This window comes from Lagopus muta, chromosome 3 (genome assembly GCF_023343835.1).
Source record: "Lagopus muta isolate bLagMut1 chromosome 3, bLagMut1 primary, whole genome shotgun sequence".
Classification (NCBI taxonomy): Eukaryota; Metazoa; Chordata; class Aves; order Galliformes; family Phasianidae; genus Lagopus; species Lagopus muta.
Genome location: NC_064435.1, coordinates 80,170,420 through 80,188,034, shown reverse-complemented (window position 1 = coordinate 80,188,034; position 17,615 = coordinate 80,170,420). Strand labels below are relative to the sequence as shown.

Genomic DNA, 17,615 nt, shown 5'->3' with positions numbered 1-17,615 from the left:
AAAGAAAAGGAAGAGCGTAGCAAAGGAACACGGAGATAATGTTGAGTCTGAAGCAAGGAATGATATAAGTATTTTGACTGACATAGCAGCAAAGCCAGCTTGGAGGAGAATTAAGGACATCAGAGGTAATCATTTACCAAGGCAGTAGTTTTCAGACGTTGACATGCATTTTCATAGCAAGAAAAAAAGAACAATCAAATGCAGGAGAAGACTGTCAGAGTTATGGCAACTAGCAACTCCTTCACCTGGCTGCTACTGAGGAAAATTGACAGGAAAACCATCTGAAGATTATTCTTCCTTGAATACTCCCACTTCATTTTTGTGAGTATTAATACAGTCCACATATTGACTCAGATGAGCATAAAGATCCTTGAGGAAGGGAAGCACATGTTTCCTCATATGAACATCTGAACAGTTTACAGGCACGGCTGCTCTGAAGTCAAGAGTAGGAAATGAAGCTGTATGGAAACTGAAGTGGAAGCGTGTGGCAGTCAGAGCTTTGTGATCATAGTTTCATCCTAAATGAGATCCTAAATGCTCTTCACGGCAGAAACACTCAGATGGAGCTCAGAAATGTTTTTGACTTTAAGAAAGCTGACTTTGGGAAAATGTGATATACCCCAAGGAATTTTTTTACTGGAATCCTGTGAAACATGGGAAACATGGAGCTGAATTTTTTAAAAACATCTAAGAGACTGAAATTTAAAGCTGTTCTGCTTAATTCCGAAGAGAAAAAAAGGGCAACTGGGGCCAACTGTAGTTAAGTAAAGATATAAAGTTTAGCACAAGCAATACAGAGAGAATCTGGCAAATTTCTCTTTACGGGAACTTCTGTAGATATTTGGATACAACAAGCCATCCTTTGAGAAGTAAGCAACCTGGTATGGAGGGATATGGAACTTCTTAAAGTTAGAGCAGTTTGAACGATACAATCCCAAGAGGACAAAGCATCCTTGGACATTTTGCTGCTAAGAATTTTTCTGCTGAGCATTGCATGGAGTTTCATTTATATCAGTGCTAAGAAGGACTGGGAGAAAAATGCTTAATTGCTTAGGGCATATAACAAAAGGAAGAAGTTAGCATACTCGTTTTTCTTTGAAGAATAATAATAAGAGGCCATATGAATGCTTAAACATTTGCATCACATTGTGACAGAGCTTCTAGGACTTGCATAAAGGAAGGAAATTTGCATTGATGTATGTACATCCTCAGAATTACAGCCATGTCAGTCCATAACAATCATGATGAATGAATATAAGCTACAGCCCTCACCCTAAGAAAGCTGTAGGACACCTACAGAAACAGGTGGGAAAGGAGGAGAAAGATTCCCTGTAACACCAGCAAAGTATTAGATACAGATTAAAAACCCAACACTTTCATATGATTGAAGGTTTCTTGGAACATTTTTTTCCCTTAAAAAAATTAAGGTAGAATTAATTAAATTCCTAACTGAGACATGTACATCTTAAATTCTCTGATAACAGGATGCACCATTGAGACATGGGGTTGATCTTCATTGTAGAAGTAAAGGGCAAAAAAATGAAACAGACACCAGTAAAAATTTTTAGCTCACTATCTGCTATATCAAAATACTAGAAGCAATTTTACTAAAGCATGTCAACATACTTAAATTCATTAGAAGCGATGACTGGAATTCTTGGAGAGAAATACCTGCTTGACCATCACACTTGAATTCTTCAAGTATCATTTTCCTGTTGCTCGTTTTGAGATCTTTTTTTGTTGTTTTTTTTCCTCCCAATATATGTAAGTAAGATGGAAGAAAGAACAGCAAGTTAACACTAATTATCTTGCTGAAAGATAAGAAAAACTAAAGACAGGCTCAAGTTCTCTACAAATCACCCAACTTCAGGGACTGAGAGATGGGATGCTTCCAGCACGCTGTGCTGCAGGGTTGCTTGTTTCCAACTGAATTGGATGGCTCACAGAATTTCATAATTTCATTAAATTAAAAAGAAATTTTTTTTTTGCTTTTTATGCAAAGCAAGAATGTTATTTGACTCCAAGTATAGACTCCAGTTGCCTACCTGCTATTTGAGTATTCTGATTGTAATAAAATCATAAAAGTTTGGTGAGGTGATTTTTGAAGGATCTAAATTTTACAGGCGAGTAAACTGTAGTGACATCTATACGTATCAAAAGCAGCAAATGAATGTAAGGTACAGCCTTCTCAGCCACGTGCTAAATACACCTATGAAATACATGAAAAAATCTTTCACACTACATCAGCTTAGTATATAAAGCGAGCTGGTGATGAAGCTCCTGTGAAAACTGCTGATTCTAAGAAAGGCAAAGTAAACATATTTTCCCATGCCATGCAGCAGTTTATAATCTCCAAATTCAGTTGGAAAAGAAAAGCCAAAAAGAATACTGTTAGGAATACGATTCAGGCTGAAAGAAATGACAGCAATAGGTTTGTAGTCAGAAAGAAAGAAGAAATGAAAGAGAGAGACAGGCATTAGAGGAATTAACAGGAAGAATTCCCAAGGCCAGTAAATATCAGGGGCTACAAAGCAGTCAAAAGCAGAGTGAAGAGATTTAGAGTCAAGCCATTCAAAGGGTCTACTTAGTTTGACCAGAAGACAGTCTCACATTTCAAGGTTTCCTCTTCGGTACAGCTAAGCTTTTCAATGGGAGGCCTTGACCCCAGGGATCGCTAACTAAGAAAACAAATATGTTTTCAAATGAATGTATTGGCACTGTCAGAACTGACTGTATACAAGATTAAATGATATTTATTTTCACTTTCCAGAATACTGCATTAAATTTTAGAGAGACAGACAGAAACGTTTCCAAATAAGACATGAGAATCTAAGCATCAGATTTTCTGCATCAGCTAGGATTCAACAGCAGAATTCCTGTTAACTGATCTGGCTAAGCCTCCCATGAAAATGTCAACCTGAGGCTTTCTTGACTTCTGTAGCCTTGCTGAGGATAGTGGGAAGGGACATGTGCTGTCAGTCCATTTTGGCTCTCTCATGGCATTTACTTTGTTTCTGGGAACGGATTAGATTTGGATCTGGCATTTTGGATTTGCGCTGCCGTGTCTCCCTGACTGAAATAGAGAGGTTTGCTTTCTTTTGATAAAGAACAGAAATAATTCTGTAATGTATATTAAAAAGGGAGAAGAAAGCAACTCTGGATAGCCATCCTGAGATTGTCTACATTTTCCTATGTAAAAACTTGGTTCCAAGAAGTAGATGCCAGGCTAATTGCCAAGAACCATGGCACTCAAACCAACAGCTGCAAGTCCTGGAACAGCCCTGCTCCACTCTTCCATGTGGATGAAACAGGCTCAAGAACTACTTAGCTCTGAATCTTACCACCTTTGAGAAACTTGCATACTTTAGGGTCTAGGCTGGACTTTCTTTGTATCAAGTAAATTAAATGAAAGTTATAAGCAGATTGAGTATCTCCACTGCTTCCCATGGGAGAAATATTGCCAAAGAAATCTCTCTTCAGAAGCTACATGATTGACAACACTGTTCAAGAAATGTGGTCAGCATACAATCATAAAGAACTGTTCAGAAACCAGTCTGTTGTTGCCAGTCAAGAATAACCCTTATTTTTCAGTCTCTTTAGATGTTTTTAAAAAAATTCAGCTCCATGTTTCCCATGTTTCACAGGATTCCAGTAAAAAAGACATAATGAGGATTTCACAGTTGGTGTCCCTTCTCCTTCATGTCACAAATCAGTAGTCTTGCCTAAACTACCTGAACACACATGCCTTGCAGTTTCTGACTATGTAGATACTACAGATTTAATTTATGTAAGAAGTGAAATAAAACGCTGTAAATCCGAACAGGTTAAGCTGGCTTGGAACTAAACCAAAGATACACCAACAAATAACAATTCTGTATCCTCCAACAAGCTCATCACAACTTCTGATAGGTTCTGCTTTGTCTCTATTCACATAGGAATTTGCCAACAGCTCATCTGCATATTCCTTAAGACAATGATACTTCAAAAATAATTTTTGTGCTTCTTATCCTTTCTTGTGTTCATATGTGGACCCATTAGCAATTGCACAAACATTCCTGAAGAACCTCTGTTACGTACTGTCCCAAAATGGACAAGCATGAGCTTGCGAGCTGAATGTAAAATCCGGAAATTGTGTCCCAAAAACAGACCAATAAAGACAAATAGAAGACTGTAGGCAACTCTATTTCAGCAGAAGTCTGAGGATGTGAATAAGGTGGAACTACGGTGAGGGCTCCAGAACAGCTACCAGTGGATACTGAAGCAAAGGTACCTGTCAGTATGACAAAGCAGGAAAGTGGCTCTCACAAAGCACAGACTTGTTGGGTCAAGTGTCCTTTTCCTGTTTGGCAAGTCCTTTTGTCTTTGTGTCCTTATCGTCCTGATACCTTACCAAAGTGCAGAATGATGGACAGCTCTTAACAACATACTAGGGCTTAATTTTGGTACATGAACCAAGCCCTTTTCTGCACAGCACTGAAGTCTCTACTCCCATCTGAATTCCCTCTTCAGAACCCAAGTCCACTTCAACGCATGCAGCTCCCCAATCCCTCCTTGCAACCTGTCTCAAGACAAACATGCTCGGCACACTATCACAGAGCTGAAGCCAGCACTTTCAAACAGGCTGACTGACAGGCGATGCTGCATCAGCATCGGCAGGGCCAATGTCCGATCCCCAGAAGAGCAGAACATCCTCTCCTGGGCACACCCACACCACTCAATCAGGGCCACTGTGTCCAGAAACCAGGCTCCATCCTGTAGGCTGCCACCATCCTGCTCAAGTTTGCAGTACACTTTTTTTTTCTCTCCTAGGAGGCTCAGTGGGTAATTGGAGCACACCTATCAGACTTCACTGAGGCACTCCTAGGGGTGAAGATGTCTTCGGTGAATGAGGGTTTACTAAATAGGACCCCACAAAATACTCAAGAAAGCAAAACACAAAAGGATGCCTGCACTTCTGTGCTGAGCTCATTGCCAAGATTTAAGCTGAGCAGTGCACAAACACTGGATGGAACTGAGACATTGTCATGAAAACCGGAAGGAGGAATTTCAAAAATCAAACCAATTAGTGCCCTCCTTCTTCTGCTTTCCCATCTGGTAGCCAGAGGAGAGCTGACCACATATGAATTCAGGACCAAAAGAAACAAGAAGTTGTTCTGCACTTTGTTTTGTTTCCCACGGGTGACATCACCCTGCTAAGCCTCCCCTCTGCCACTCAGAGAGGGTGACAGAAGCAGAGCAGCATGTCTGGCAGTGCTGCCTCTTACAGTGCTGCTTGCTCCCAGGTAGCTGGCGTTGAGGGGGCCAGCAAGCAGGCTAATTTAGAGCTCTAAAAGCTAGCAGTAGGAGTGCAATTAAGCCGTTTTCACAGACTGCTGGCCAAATGCAGCAATTTATTGGCTGAGTGATTGGATTATTCATTTGCAAAGCTAAGAGAGGGCATTTTCTTACCACTTCAGTTGGTCTGTAGTACTTGTGATTGACTGTCACATGAATCTTGCCAGTCTCTTTGCATCGCCCAACTTCATTTTCATTCTTTCCTTCCCACCTGTAAAGAAGATAAACATTTAATCAACCCATAATTACTTTAGTGCTCTGATCTTACCAACATTTGGCCTGCTTTCATTTACTTGAGGCTGGTGTCAATTCTCCCTGCAGGACAGTATAAACTCATTAGCTACAGGAACAAAGGCAGAGTTTAGACTTGAATGTAGCAACAATGGCTTTTGAAGTCTCTTTGTTTTGGTTTTTGAATCAGTGGAAGGTCTAAAATACAGGACTTCCAAATTAAACACATAATGCGAAGGGAAAATAAAACTTCCCAATTTCAGAACGTTTCATGTATCTTCAAATAAATATGACAGTGAACCTTTTCATTTGTGGATTGGTTCAAAGTTGTTTAAAATGGTTCTTAAAATATTTTTAATTCTCGTATTTTGGCCAGCAGTTTCAGGAACACCTTAATCTGTTAATTTTATGGAAGAGGAGCTCTGTTTGAATAGCATTAAGCTGCATAATCTAATTTTTGTCTAACCAGGAAAAGCAAAACAAAAACAATTCTTGAATTTTCAGTCTTAGCTCAACACGGCGCACCAAATACATGTACCGTAAACAGTACTCAATACCTGTGAGATTACAGTCAGCTCCTTTGTCTAAATTATTTTCATATGTGTTGAACAGCCTGAAACTTGCTGTAATTTATGTGATCTGGTTGCATACTGGGCTATTTGGGTAGCAACTGTTCTGGGCAAAAATTTTGGGCAGCCAAAGAGGCACAGTTTGATGGGTGAGTGGCTCTGCCTTTGAAGGGGCAGACTGAAGCCAGGAAGCGTGAGGACAATGCTCCCTCCCAAAACAAATGTTTTGTGGATGAAACATTTAGGAACATACACTGATATCTCAAAACCAATTCACTGAATGTACAGAATGCAGAGTTATGACTGAAGCCCTATCCTCAGCCTCTGAATATACCATGGGACTCTGAGCCAGCCCGGCACAAAAACACTGATGAAATTCTTTACATTTTGTATTCAAGTAAAATATACATAATATGATTCAGCACTGTGATTTAGACTATTTAGCTTCAGTCACCATCAATGACAGACAATTGCCCCTTGCCTTTCTCTTATTAACTGTGCCACCAGTCCTTGGGATTTTGTCACAGATTTGATTTTCCTTTGTTCCCCTGCCCTCTCCTCCAGGCTCCCAGAAGAATTTAATTCTTTGACAATTTCAGCCTTCATTTTTGAGTTTCTAGCCCTAAGGGCCATGGAGGAGAGTTTGCAAATGTGACCTCTGTGTACCCATGAAGGTTAAAATACCAAAAGGCAGAAGGAAATACCAAATATGCATTATTGCTAGTTTTTAAATCATTTTAGATCAAAAACCCATTTTTTTTTAAGCAAAACTCATGCCTTTTGGATGTCAAGCAAAGCCTGTAGGATGATTGCAAACACTTAATATCAAAATAATTTCCAATAGATAATAGCCACGGTAAAGTTGGCTGTAGATAGTCTTGGCATGACACTAAAGATGATTTATAATTTAATTTTTATTTCTTTCTCTTTCACCATTGCTTTTTTGAAGCCTGCACTGTAAAGTTTCCATTCAGAAGCCAAAACTAACATTAGTCCCTCCCTTTAAAGGGCAGAGGGTAAAAATGTGCAGGACTCAAATGAGCTTAATAGAAAACCAACCGCCACCAGTAAAACAACAGGAAGTGCTTAGATCAGGAGACATCAGTTGCTGTTGGAGGTCACTGAGCAGAGAACTCCATTTAACACCCAACAGTCTCCAGAAGGCTCAACCGAGCCAGTAAAGACTCATTTACTGTCACTATCAAAGTTATATAACAATAGAAATAACTTCAGAAGAAAACTCCACCCATTTTGTTCAGCCCAGCAATGTGAAAAGTTCACAGGGAAAAAAGTGCTTCTCATTGTGAACAAAGTAGAACTCGATAGCAACACTTTTAATTACTCCTGGCACCTCTATGCTCACAGCTGGGACACCATACTGCTGATAAAAGGGATAATGCTGAGCCAACCTGACACCAGGAGCAAGGCATTCAGTTAGTTGAGCAGTTCCCCCTCTCCTCTTCTAAGAAAAGGGGAAAAAAAACACCAACACATCCCTTAATTTGTAGCCAAGTTGCAGTCAGAATTATTGTCTGGGAAATGTAATGCCAGACTATTCTGAAGCACGAGTGAGGTCGAAGAGGCATGGGGAATCCTCACATTGTTGTGGTTTTAGATAGATCCAGCCACATGGACTACTGAGTTGTCTGCTCCAAGTGGGCAAGAAAACAGCCTTGTGTACTTTGGGAGAAATGCAATGGGGCCAGAATTAAAGGATGTTTGTCTCATCAGGGCTGTGCTAAATTCAAGGAGATTGGGGAGCAGATCCCAGCTGGTGGTGGAGCCCAGAGCTTTCAGGCAGCTGTAGGCTTTTGACAGAAGGTCGGTCCTGGAGCCTGAAGGCAATGAGCCTCTACAGCGAGACCACTGCCAGCCCACTGCTGGGGGGCTGCACACCAATCAGCAGCCACATAAGTTTCCATAGAATTCAAGAACTTTTGCACTCTGGATTTCCATTAAATTTAAAGCTAATTTTGTATCTGCAAATCACTATTGCTATAATACTTTTCATCAGCTGTAATGAATGTTCCCTTCCCTCTTTGACTGTGAAGATGTCAATTATTTTCCATTTCTTATTACTATTTTGTAAGACATCAAGCTTCAAGCTATAAAAACATCCATGGGTACAGAGGATCTCCTGAGGGTGAGGAGTTGAGATACTTGAATGGGGTGTGAGGAGAGAAAGGAGTCACCAGGGGAGTCCTGATAATCAGGGGGTGAAAGAATAGCACCACAAAGGACCAAGTGGTCCAAATGGCTGTAACTGAATAGCAAACAAGGCAAAGTGTGGATATTTTTGAGGTGGGCAAGAAATCAACTATAAGTGAAACTTTCCACAGAAGCATAGACACTCAACTCACATATGCATTTTTTTTTTCATCCCCTCGCTTAACCTTTATGGAGAGGTAAAGAACTAAGAGAACTTCAGGAAATATTGCAAATCATTATCCCAAACTGTTTACGGGAAAAAAGTCCTATCATATACTCCTTAAAAATCAGAAAGTGTATTACTAGAAAACATTTTCATATTTGAAATATTGCTTAAAATTGTTAGGAAGATTTTGCTTACTCTCCAAAGCTAATGTAGGTATCACTTGTGTAGACTTCAGAGATTTGTGACCTGAGTGCCAATACACATGATTAGCCAGAGCAGTTCATCTGTCTTGATGCTTTATAAACAGCAAAACTGGCATCATACAACAGAGCATGGATGTCTTATCTTGCAAGTAATTTCTTGTAGGGAGATTTTAAGCATGACTCATAGTATGCTCCTTTGCTACCACCTCAAACTTAGATACAACAAAACATTTAAGGATTCAGCTATTGCTTAGCCACTCCCTTGTGCTTGGATCAAAAGAATAAGTATGGTACCACACAGGGAAGCACTCACACATTTGCTCAAGAGCTGTGATGAATCAGGCCTTCAAATTCTTCACTAAAGGAGCACAACTAAAACAATACAATTGTTAGTATTAAACTTCCAGCGTTGCCAAGCTCAAGTTGCAAAAACCTAAATCATGACTCCCCACATTCTGCCACTTTAATAGAGAATATATGTTACGTGGCCTTTTTTTTTTCTTTTTTTTCTTTTTTTTTTTCTGATTTCATTTTTTTTTTTCAGTCTGCTGGAAATCTTTTCAAGCTGAAAAATGTGAAAGTTGGTGATAATGTTTCCTTTCAAGAAGGTTTTTGTTCACAGGAAAATGTTTTCTAAAAGAATACTAATGCTTCTGTGTAAATCAAAACATGCTGGGAAGAAAAGCTGAAGTTTCAAATAAGTATGCTATTGACAACTTGCAAGAAAAATGTATTAATAAAATTGAAGGATGAAGCTTTGACACCTTCAGAAGGAAAAGATTTTGTATTTTCTTTCAGAACGGCTTTTAAAATTCTTTTTACATTAGTCTTTCTTTAATAGAAAAGTACAAAAGGAACAAAACATTCCTGCTGATTTGAAATCAGGCATTTTTCTAAACTACATTTGTGAGAATTATTTTCATCCCATTTGGAGAAAAGATATGGAATTTCTTACAGAATACCACACTTAATTCTCACCCTGTCTCCCCACAAGAGAAACTCTCACACCTCAGGATGTAGGAAATCAGATAATTAAATTGTTACCATCTTCAAATCTGAGCACTGGAACAGTTAGTAGATGTGCCAACAGATAAAAGCTTGTATCAATAGGAAAGTAAATTAGTCAGCTCAGCTGGAAGAGTTAATCCTCTGGCTGCATTGGGTTAAATGCTACACAATGCCATATTTTCTACTGTGAGGACAGCAAGAAAAGTGGTTCTGTCATGTGAGGACCTTGTTTGTGGGTCCACTCAGGCCAGCATTCTTCACTGGCCTGGCTGGGCTCCTTTCCCCTGTCGCTGCTCGAAATGTCTCTAATTTACTTTTGAGATTCTGCTCCCTTCTTCCCCATCTGAGCACTGTAAAATACAATGCACATCACCGGTCAGACAGCAGTGTTTGGTGGGCAAAAGGCAGACTGGAGGACAGCAGTTGCTTTGATGAAGGCTTTTGATGGCTCGTCTTCCACCATGACCAGCACACTGTCAGCTTTCCATTCTTTCTGCACTATTTCAAACCTCATATATTTCTGCCACCATATGTTCCATTTTAAGGTTGGAAAAAAAAAGAAAGAAAATCCCCTTCTCCCTCAGTTCATCTTTTGCTGCTGCTGCTAGTAGTTCACCTCATTAGACCTTACAGCTAATCTGCAAACTTCTCCTTTTTGGGGTGATCTTTTTTAAAGAAGACCAACTGGTTAGCCAAGATAAAATTCGTGTTTAGAGCCAAGTGACTGGCATAAAATATTCATTTTTCATGAATTAATTTTGATCCTGGAAGCAACGAATACTTCTGTAACAAATGTGCACGTATTTTTATATTCATAAAAAACACAATAAATCTTTCCAGTGCTCAAACTTTTTTTTCCCCCCACATTGCAGACAGCAGCCTTTGTAGCATTCTGCAAAGAACTACGAGTGCTCTAGTGGTTTCGGGCTATCTTTGCAATCCTGTTCTAATTTAATAAGATTAATGACAGAAAATTAGTCAAGACAAGCATTTGCCTGTTTCATTTACCCTGCTGTAGTTCAAATTATAGGCGGGAAGTGTTTCCCCCAAGTACTACTTAATTAGTAATAAGTAGCAGGGAAAGTAAAAGAAAAAAAGTGTAACCCTTACAGGGGGGAAATATTTGTAGCTCTGAGGCTTTCCTGTTAGTACAAAGGACTGGATTTGAATGATACTGAGGATTATATAAATATAATTTTAAATTTCTCCCTTGAAAAATGATGTTAGAAAAAGAAAAAATACAGTGTAAGATAAACCTCAGTGTATACTTTAGAGTCAATTTCAGAGGGCAATCAGTCAGTCTTACTGCAGCTGTACATTTCATTACTCAAAAAATACGGTAAAGTTTCTCATCTCTCATTTTGGTGAAAAGATACGGTCCTGACATAAGCTAACGATTGATTATGACACAGTATTATGCTATCTTTTTGGAAACACTTTTCAGGCTGCCCTGGATGTTCAGTTGTAGAAGCTAATGGGAATTGTTTGGAAGACAAAAAAACATTAAAAATATATATTTTTAGTTAGTTGATGTGGCAAGTAGGAATGGTTTTCTTCCTGTTCTTTATAGCAGTATTAAGATTTGACAGCTAAGATGCAACACTTTCTGCTAAAGAACAAAGTAGGGAAGGTTAAGAGCCCCTTCACACATGCCTAGTGTTTTCAGGTTATGGGCTCTGCCAATTGCTGCTTACCCTTTCATTGATTTTGGTTATTTGCTCCATCATTCTGTTGATTCTGAAAAGTGCATTTTGATGTTAAAGATATAGGAATATTGTGAAGCTGTGCCATCACTTACAACAGTGAAAAAGGCTGATGGAAACAGCCTAGGTAAGTTTTGGGGATTGAAACCAACCAAACAAACAAAAAACGCACACAAAAACAACACACCACCCTGAAACAGCACAACCAAATTTTCAGGAAGGGCGATAAGAGGAACGGAGCCATGCCTGTATGTTCAATTAGAACTCTGGTGCACTGTTCTTAGATGCCTCATCATAAATTGCAAGGAAACAAATCAGTGGGACTCACCAATGGGGACCCACGACACTAAATGAAGGACTTTGCTGCCAGCTATTTCCTGAAGAAGATATAAGAAGATATATTCAAACTGGAGGAGGTGGGAGTAGAAAGCCCCTGGGGGTTTCAAGGAATGTGAGAGGTTACCAGCCGTCCAGCCAAGAGGACAGCGAAGGTAAGGAGTGCATGCATGCCTTCTGTAAAAGCACGGACTGCACTGATACCTACACAAAGGATGTGGGGTTTTTAATAAAACTTCCCAAGTGCTCAAAAATGCTTTAACATTTGGTGCAATTTGAAAGATGAATGATGGCTACAGGATGAGTAGCAGGTCAGCTGTGACACTATCCCACCCCAGGAGCACAGAGAATGAACAGCTGGCTTATTTGGCTAGGCTAAAATGACCAGATTTACATTGGTCTCAAAATAATCAGCAACAAAATTATTACTGGCACCTAAAATGTCCCCTCAGTCCCCATGTGTACAGCTATTTACACAACACCCATGAATGACTTAAGAAGTTGATAATATATTACAGTAAGAAATACTTCAAAAGAACTGCAGTGATTAGCAGTCAAAGTTCCATTTTTAAAGTGATTAGACACTTAGGCTCCAAAAAATTGACGTCACTAGATGGCATGTGGATTCTCATGCAACTTGGAAAATTACTTTTATTAATTAAAAAAAAATATGTATGTGAATAAGCCCTTGTATACACAGAATACCTGCCCTGCCTCATCAGCTGCAGTAATACTGCACAGTTTCCCCAAGAGTGAAACTTAGGACTGATTAATTCAGTCCAAACACTGAATCTACTAATCACCACTATGAATGATATGCAGCCCACCGCATGAAACTGTATGTGAGTAAAAAATCAGTAAAGAGTGTGTTAGGACCAGCTAAATCTAAAATAAGCCTTTAGGATCCTCTATAATAGAAGCTGTTCATAAATACTTTCACTTGTATTTGATTAGTTAGTTTTTTGGGTTTTTTTTAATTTTTTATTTTGTTTTCTCATGGGTTTCCTTCCTGAAAGGCATATGCTGATTTGTCATCCTTGGTACATGCTGGGATTTCTCTGGCCAAATACAGAGCAGGGAACTTAATTTTAAACTAATAGTTAAATGTATTGGCATAAAAAGAAACTGTGGTGATGAAAATATCTGCAAAAAAGATATCCAGCTAGGATAATCACAAGAATTCTTATTTAAATAGAGTAAGTGCATATATATTATATTAATTTCAATGCTTGTTAGGGAGAATTAGCTTACAAATGCAAGAGGCAAAAATACAGAAGAAGGGGAAAAAGAAGAAAGGGAAAGCATACTAGAATTCTGCTACCCTTTTGTCCTGTTAAACCTCACTACTACTGTTGAGGAATACGGGACAACGTGTGATCATAAAGGGACATCTCACAGTAAAGGGTTGTTAAAAATATCAAGATAAACTTTTTCCCAAAATTGAGCTTTTGGGCTAGAAATTCTATTCATACAGTCTTTCCCTCTATCAAAGGTTTTTTGTTTTTTTTTTTTCCCTGGAAGTTGATGCCAAAAATTGAAAACAGACTAAAAAGTCATTGAGGAGAAAATGTTATTACCTCCCCAGCCACACACTGGCTGTTCAAATAATACTGTATCTATCTGTGCACTTCTGCATATTTATTGAATTTGTCAAGTTTTTGTTCCCAAGTAAAACTTATTGGCCCTGTCAAAAGTTCACCAGCTGCACAAGTGACTTTGATGGCCTGAGGAACAGCCCTAGCGCTAGCGTCATGGAAGAGCCTGTGGCTTTCCTCTCCCTTTTCCAGCTGAGATTGGTATGTTGATGCATGGGGCCCAGAGAAGATACAGAAGGAGGGAAATTGAAAAAATAATAAACAATAAAAATATAAATTACGGAAAGCGCTCACCAAGCCATCCTGATTTTATTATATGGCCTTGAGAAGGAATTTTGTCTTTTCAATCAAACTATGTGGAATATGCATTGTAAACATTCTGTACCCACTGCTCAACATTTTTATGGCTTGGTAGGGGCAGAGCTAATAGGAATGCAGAGTGAGCTGCTACATAACCCTTGTTGTATGGCTGCGGCGTGGAAGGACTGGCATCAGCAGGTGACACCTGCAGAGAGTAAGAGCAGAACTGTGGAGATATCTGGGGTGTGGGGACACAAAATGAAGAACTGGGCAGAAACAAGAAGGGAAATGTATGAACAGAACCATGAAGATTCAGAAATAAAATGGAAGATATACCCTCCTACAGTTTTTTCTCATTATCAGTACTGGATATACCCACTGTGGCAGCCGTTTATGTCTTGGAAACTCTCATGTTACAGAAGTAGAATGTGAGAGGAAAAAAAGAAGTGTACAGAAACAATGCTCTGTAACTCACGCGATGCAAAAAAGCTCCAAAAGTTCAGCCTGTGGCTACTATCTCATGTTCATACTTACACAATGGTTTTTCCAATGTGCTTAAATGACTTCTCCACAAATTCACGGACGCTATGGACCTCCCCAGTGGCAATGACAAAGTCCTCTGGCTCATCCGTTTGCAGCATCAGCCACATGGCCTGCGGGAAAACAAACAGACAGATGCAGTGCAAATGTAAGTGGCCTCTTTGGTACATGATATTATATTGCTGCATTTTTGATTTGAAGATAACACACACACGCACGCTCCCAGATTGGGAAATTAGCACTTTCCTAATTTGGCGGCTATTAACCAGTTCAGTGCAACTTTGAAAAGAGTTCAATTATTTCTTATTACGGAAAACAATGCTATATTTGATTTTCAATTTGTTTCACAGCAGGGATTTTTTCAGGGGAGACTTTAATATGTTTACTTTTGAACTCTGAGGCTTGCTTCAGCGCTTAAGAGCATGGATTCATTTACTTAAAACACTGCAGGCATTGAGACAGATATGGCGGACGAGAACAAAGTTTTATAATGTTTCCATCCAAAGCGCTGTTGTCTGTTTGTCATAGAATGATGCCAAACACTGAATCACGACAGGAGTCCTTCCGCTTCTTTTTTGTTCTGCCTTGTTTGTTTTGGCTAAATAGGGATTTTAATTACAAATAAGTAATTAGAAAAGTATCTAAGAATAGTCAACACCGTATTTTAACACATTAGTCTGTTTTGCCTGCTGAATATGTGTTGAATATAACATATTATGGGACTGCAACAGAAAATTTTTCTTCTGACAGAAGAATACGAACAATACAGATAGAACAATGAGACAACGGTTAACTCTTCTCTTTCAGAGAACCTTTTGGAGAGTGACAAAGATCACAATGGCTTTTGAAGCACAACTTCACGTGTTCACCAACACAGGATTTTTCAGGGGGATCTTTACTTCCCATGACTGTCTCTCTCCCACAGACACACAGATGAGCACCACTGTTTAGATGGCCAGCTAAATCAACATGAAAGCAGGCAAGCAGATGGAAAAAGTGGCACACAAGGACACATGTGGCATGTCTGAGGTGTCACAACAGGTACATTTCGGTTTTCTGACACTGCTCTAACCATTAGATGACTGCCTAGGACCTGTAGGCGGACAGAATAATTATTACTTTAGATCAATCAAAATGATCTAAACATTTCATTTCCTTTAGAAAGGAAAAGGGAATACCTGTACGGCATGATCCTCATTTAATAAATAACCAGAAGAGGAAAACAAAATAATTCAACTTTCTTGCCATATGGTAAAAAGGACTGTCATCTTCTCACAGTGTAATCCACAACGCTATTTGCACTGACCTTTTCACATCAGCTTTAAAGAAAACAACTTTAGTAGGTCCCTTGACGGTAGTGGATACTCTGCAAATCAGATTAATAAAAGCTTTGGGACAGCTCAGTTTCTCTTTGTAAATACCACCTGAAATACTCAATTCTGCCCCCCACCCCTCAATAAATCAAGTATAGCAAGGCAACGCATTCCACTTCAATGGTTCTATTTGCAAGTCATTTTTCTTCCCAGTTATTATTTTATGCATCTCCCAAAGTTTTGACAAGATTTTATTAACATGTTCCTTTTGAACCTTTCTGCTTTTTGAATGTGCAGGGCAGGACGGGTTTTGAGCAACTGCTGTGTAAGTCCTTGACATTAATTGTGCTTCAGGGATATGACCTGCTGGGCAGGACAATGGCAGCAACTTTATTTTTCCTTTCCAGGGCTGAACATCCTAGCCAATGACGCAGAAATACCCGACTGGCTGATGAAACTCCTCTGGTGGGGAGGAGATGTCTTAACTCGTATCTCTCCTATTAGCTTTCTTGGAACATTGGGGTTTCCCTGCTGATCTGAGAGGTCGTGCTAAATCGCCAACGCCTGTTTCTTCATGACTGGACGAACTTGTGAGATTCGCAGTGGTAACAACATTATAGGAAGGCAAAAGGAATATTTTAAATACGTAATTGGCAGTTCTGGTTCTGCTACCCTAGTCCCTGATTTCACAGACCGGTTTATATTAAGCAGCCCGGAAAACAACGAAGCTTCCTTGTATGCAAAGGCACTGTTTGGGTGAATAAGGATTTCCAGGACAAACAGTCAGAGTCAACATTTATAGTGGTTCTCCTCCTGACTTTAGGGGATGTTTGCTGTGCATAATGAATTCAAGATCTGCTCCTTTATTTTTGCTGAGATTGTACACAGCACAACTGTAACAACCAAACCTCACTTATCGATAAGAAAAATTCCCCCCACCTGAAATACCACGTAGGACCTAATATACCAAACTGGCACAAAGACATCTTATTTAGAATGCACTTCCATAAAACAGTATGTGTAAGGAAAAGGATGGGACTTTTGATAACATTTGTCTATACTTCTGCTTTTAAACACCTTAATACTGTAATTCATTGGACGCAGTTTTAGTACAGGTGCTTCTGCTGAGACATTCTACAATCCAGTGAGTACTTCAAATATTTGATGTTAATTTTGTCTAACAATACTAAATAGCATTGGAACCTTGCCCCTTTTTACTCAAACACACGCAATGCATTGAAGGAGACAGCTACAAAACAGAAACCGAAAAACAGCCTCTGACAATGGGTCCTGCCAGGTTTCATGCATTCAGATGTATCAACTCTCGTCTCCAATTCAAATAGCAAGCAATCACTGTCCTAGAAAAAAAACTTGCACTGCAGGGCCAGCTTAGCAACGATCAAATACAGATACAGTTGCTAAAAGCAATTTTTGCTTCTTTTCCTACCAGGAAAGAATGCTTAGATTAATGATTAATTGAGAATCTATCGCTGCTGGTTCTTTTTATTTTTTCTGGCACTCATAACTGTTGGCACTTAGAATTACCTCAGTCAAAATCAGGTATGAAAGAAATGAATGTGCTTAAAATCACAAAGCAAGCGATAGTTCTGTTTGCTTTGAGGAAGGCAACCAAATGCTGTTGCTTTGAATGGGCCTGCATGAACACTTTGTAAAAAACGCAAAGACAAGTTAAAGGATCGAAATATTTTTGATCAAACTCTGCATTCAAATCTTATTTTCCACAGGTAGAGCCTGTGTAACCAATGAGAAACTTGTGTGCAAGCAGTAGCTGTACATTTTCCCTACAGTAAGTGCCAGGAATGTGCTTCCCCCCCATCAGACTAATAAAGGCCCTTGACCTATCAATTCCTAGGCATTTCCTCCAGGAGTTCATATTGTACCAGACTCCAGGCTGAGAATGAGAGGAAAGGGGGAGATACAGCTCCAGGTTTATTTGTCATTACTGAATGGCTTACTGGTTTTAACAGAGGGGAAAAGCTTTGTTTAAATTTCCACTGAAAGTAATTAATGGTTATTGACTGGTAAATGAAGAACAGGTGACACTCTGAATTAGAAGATAAATGATCTCATGTTCTAGCGTGATAATGG

General features: G+C 39.3%; 1 protein-coding gene across 2 annotated transcripts in view; it reads right to left on the bottom strand.

Annotated features, from left to right (window-relative positions):
• The window catches only part of GMDS (GDP-mannose 4,6-dehydratase), a 389,475-nt gene that overhangs the window by 67,696 nt on the left and 304,164 nt on the right, over nucleotides 1–17,615 (bottom strand). For both annotated transcript variants that reach the window (XM_048939102.1, XM_048939103.1), the window contains exons 8-9: nucleotides 14,188–14,306; nucleotides 5,449–5,545 (exon numbers count right to left, since the gene is read on the bottom strand). In XM_048939102.1, coding sequence (XP_048795059.1) covers nucleotides 5,449–5,545; nucleotides 14,188–14,306 — 216 coding nt within the window. The remainder of the gene's footprint in view (nucleotides 1–5,448; nucleotides 5,546–14,187; nucleotides 14,307–17,615) is intronic.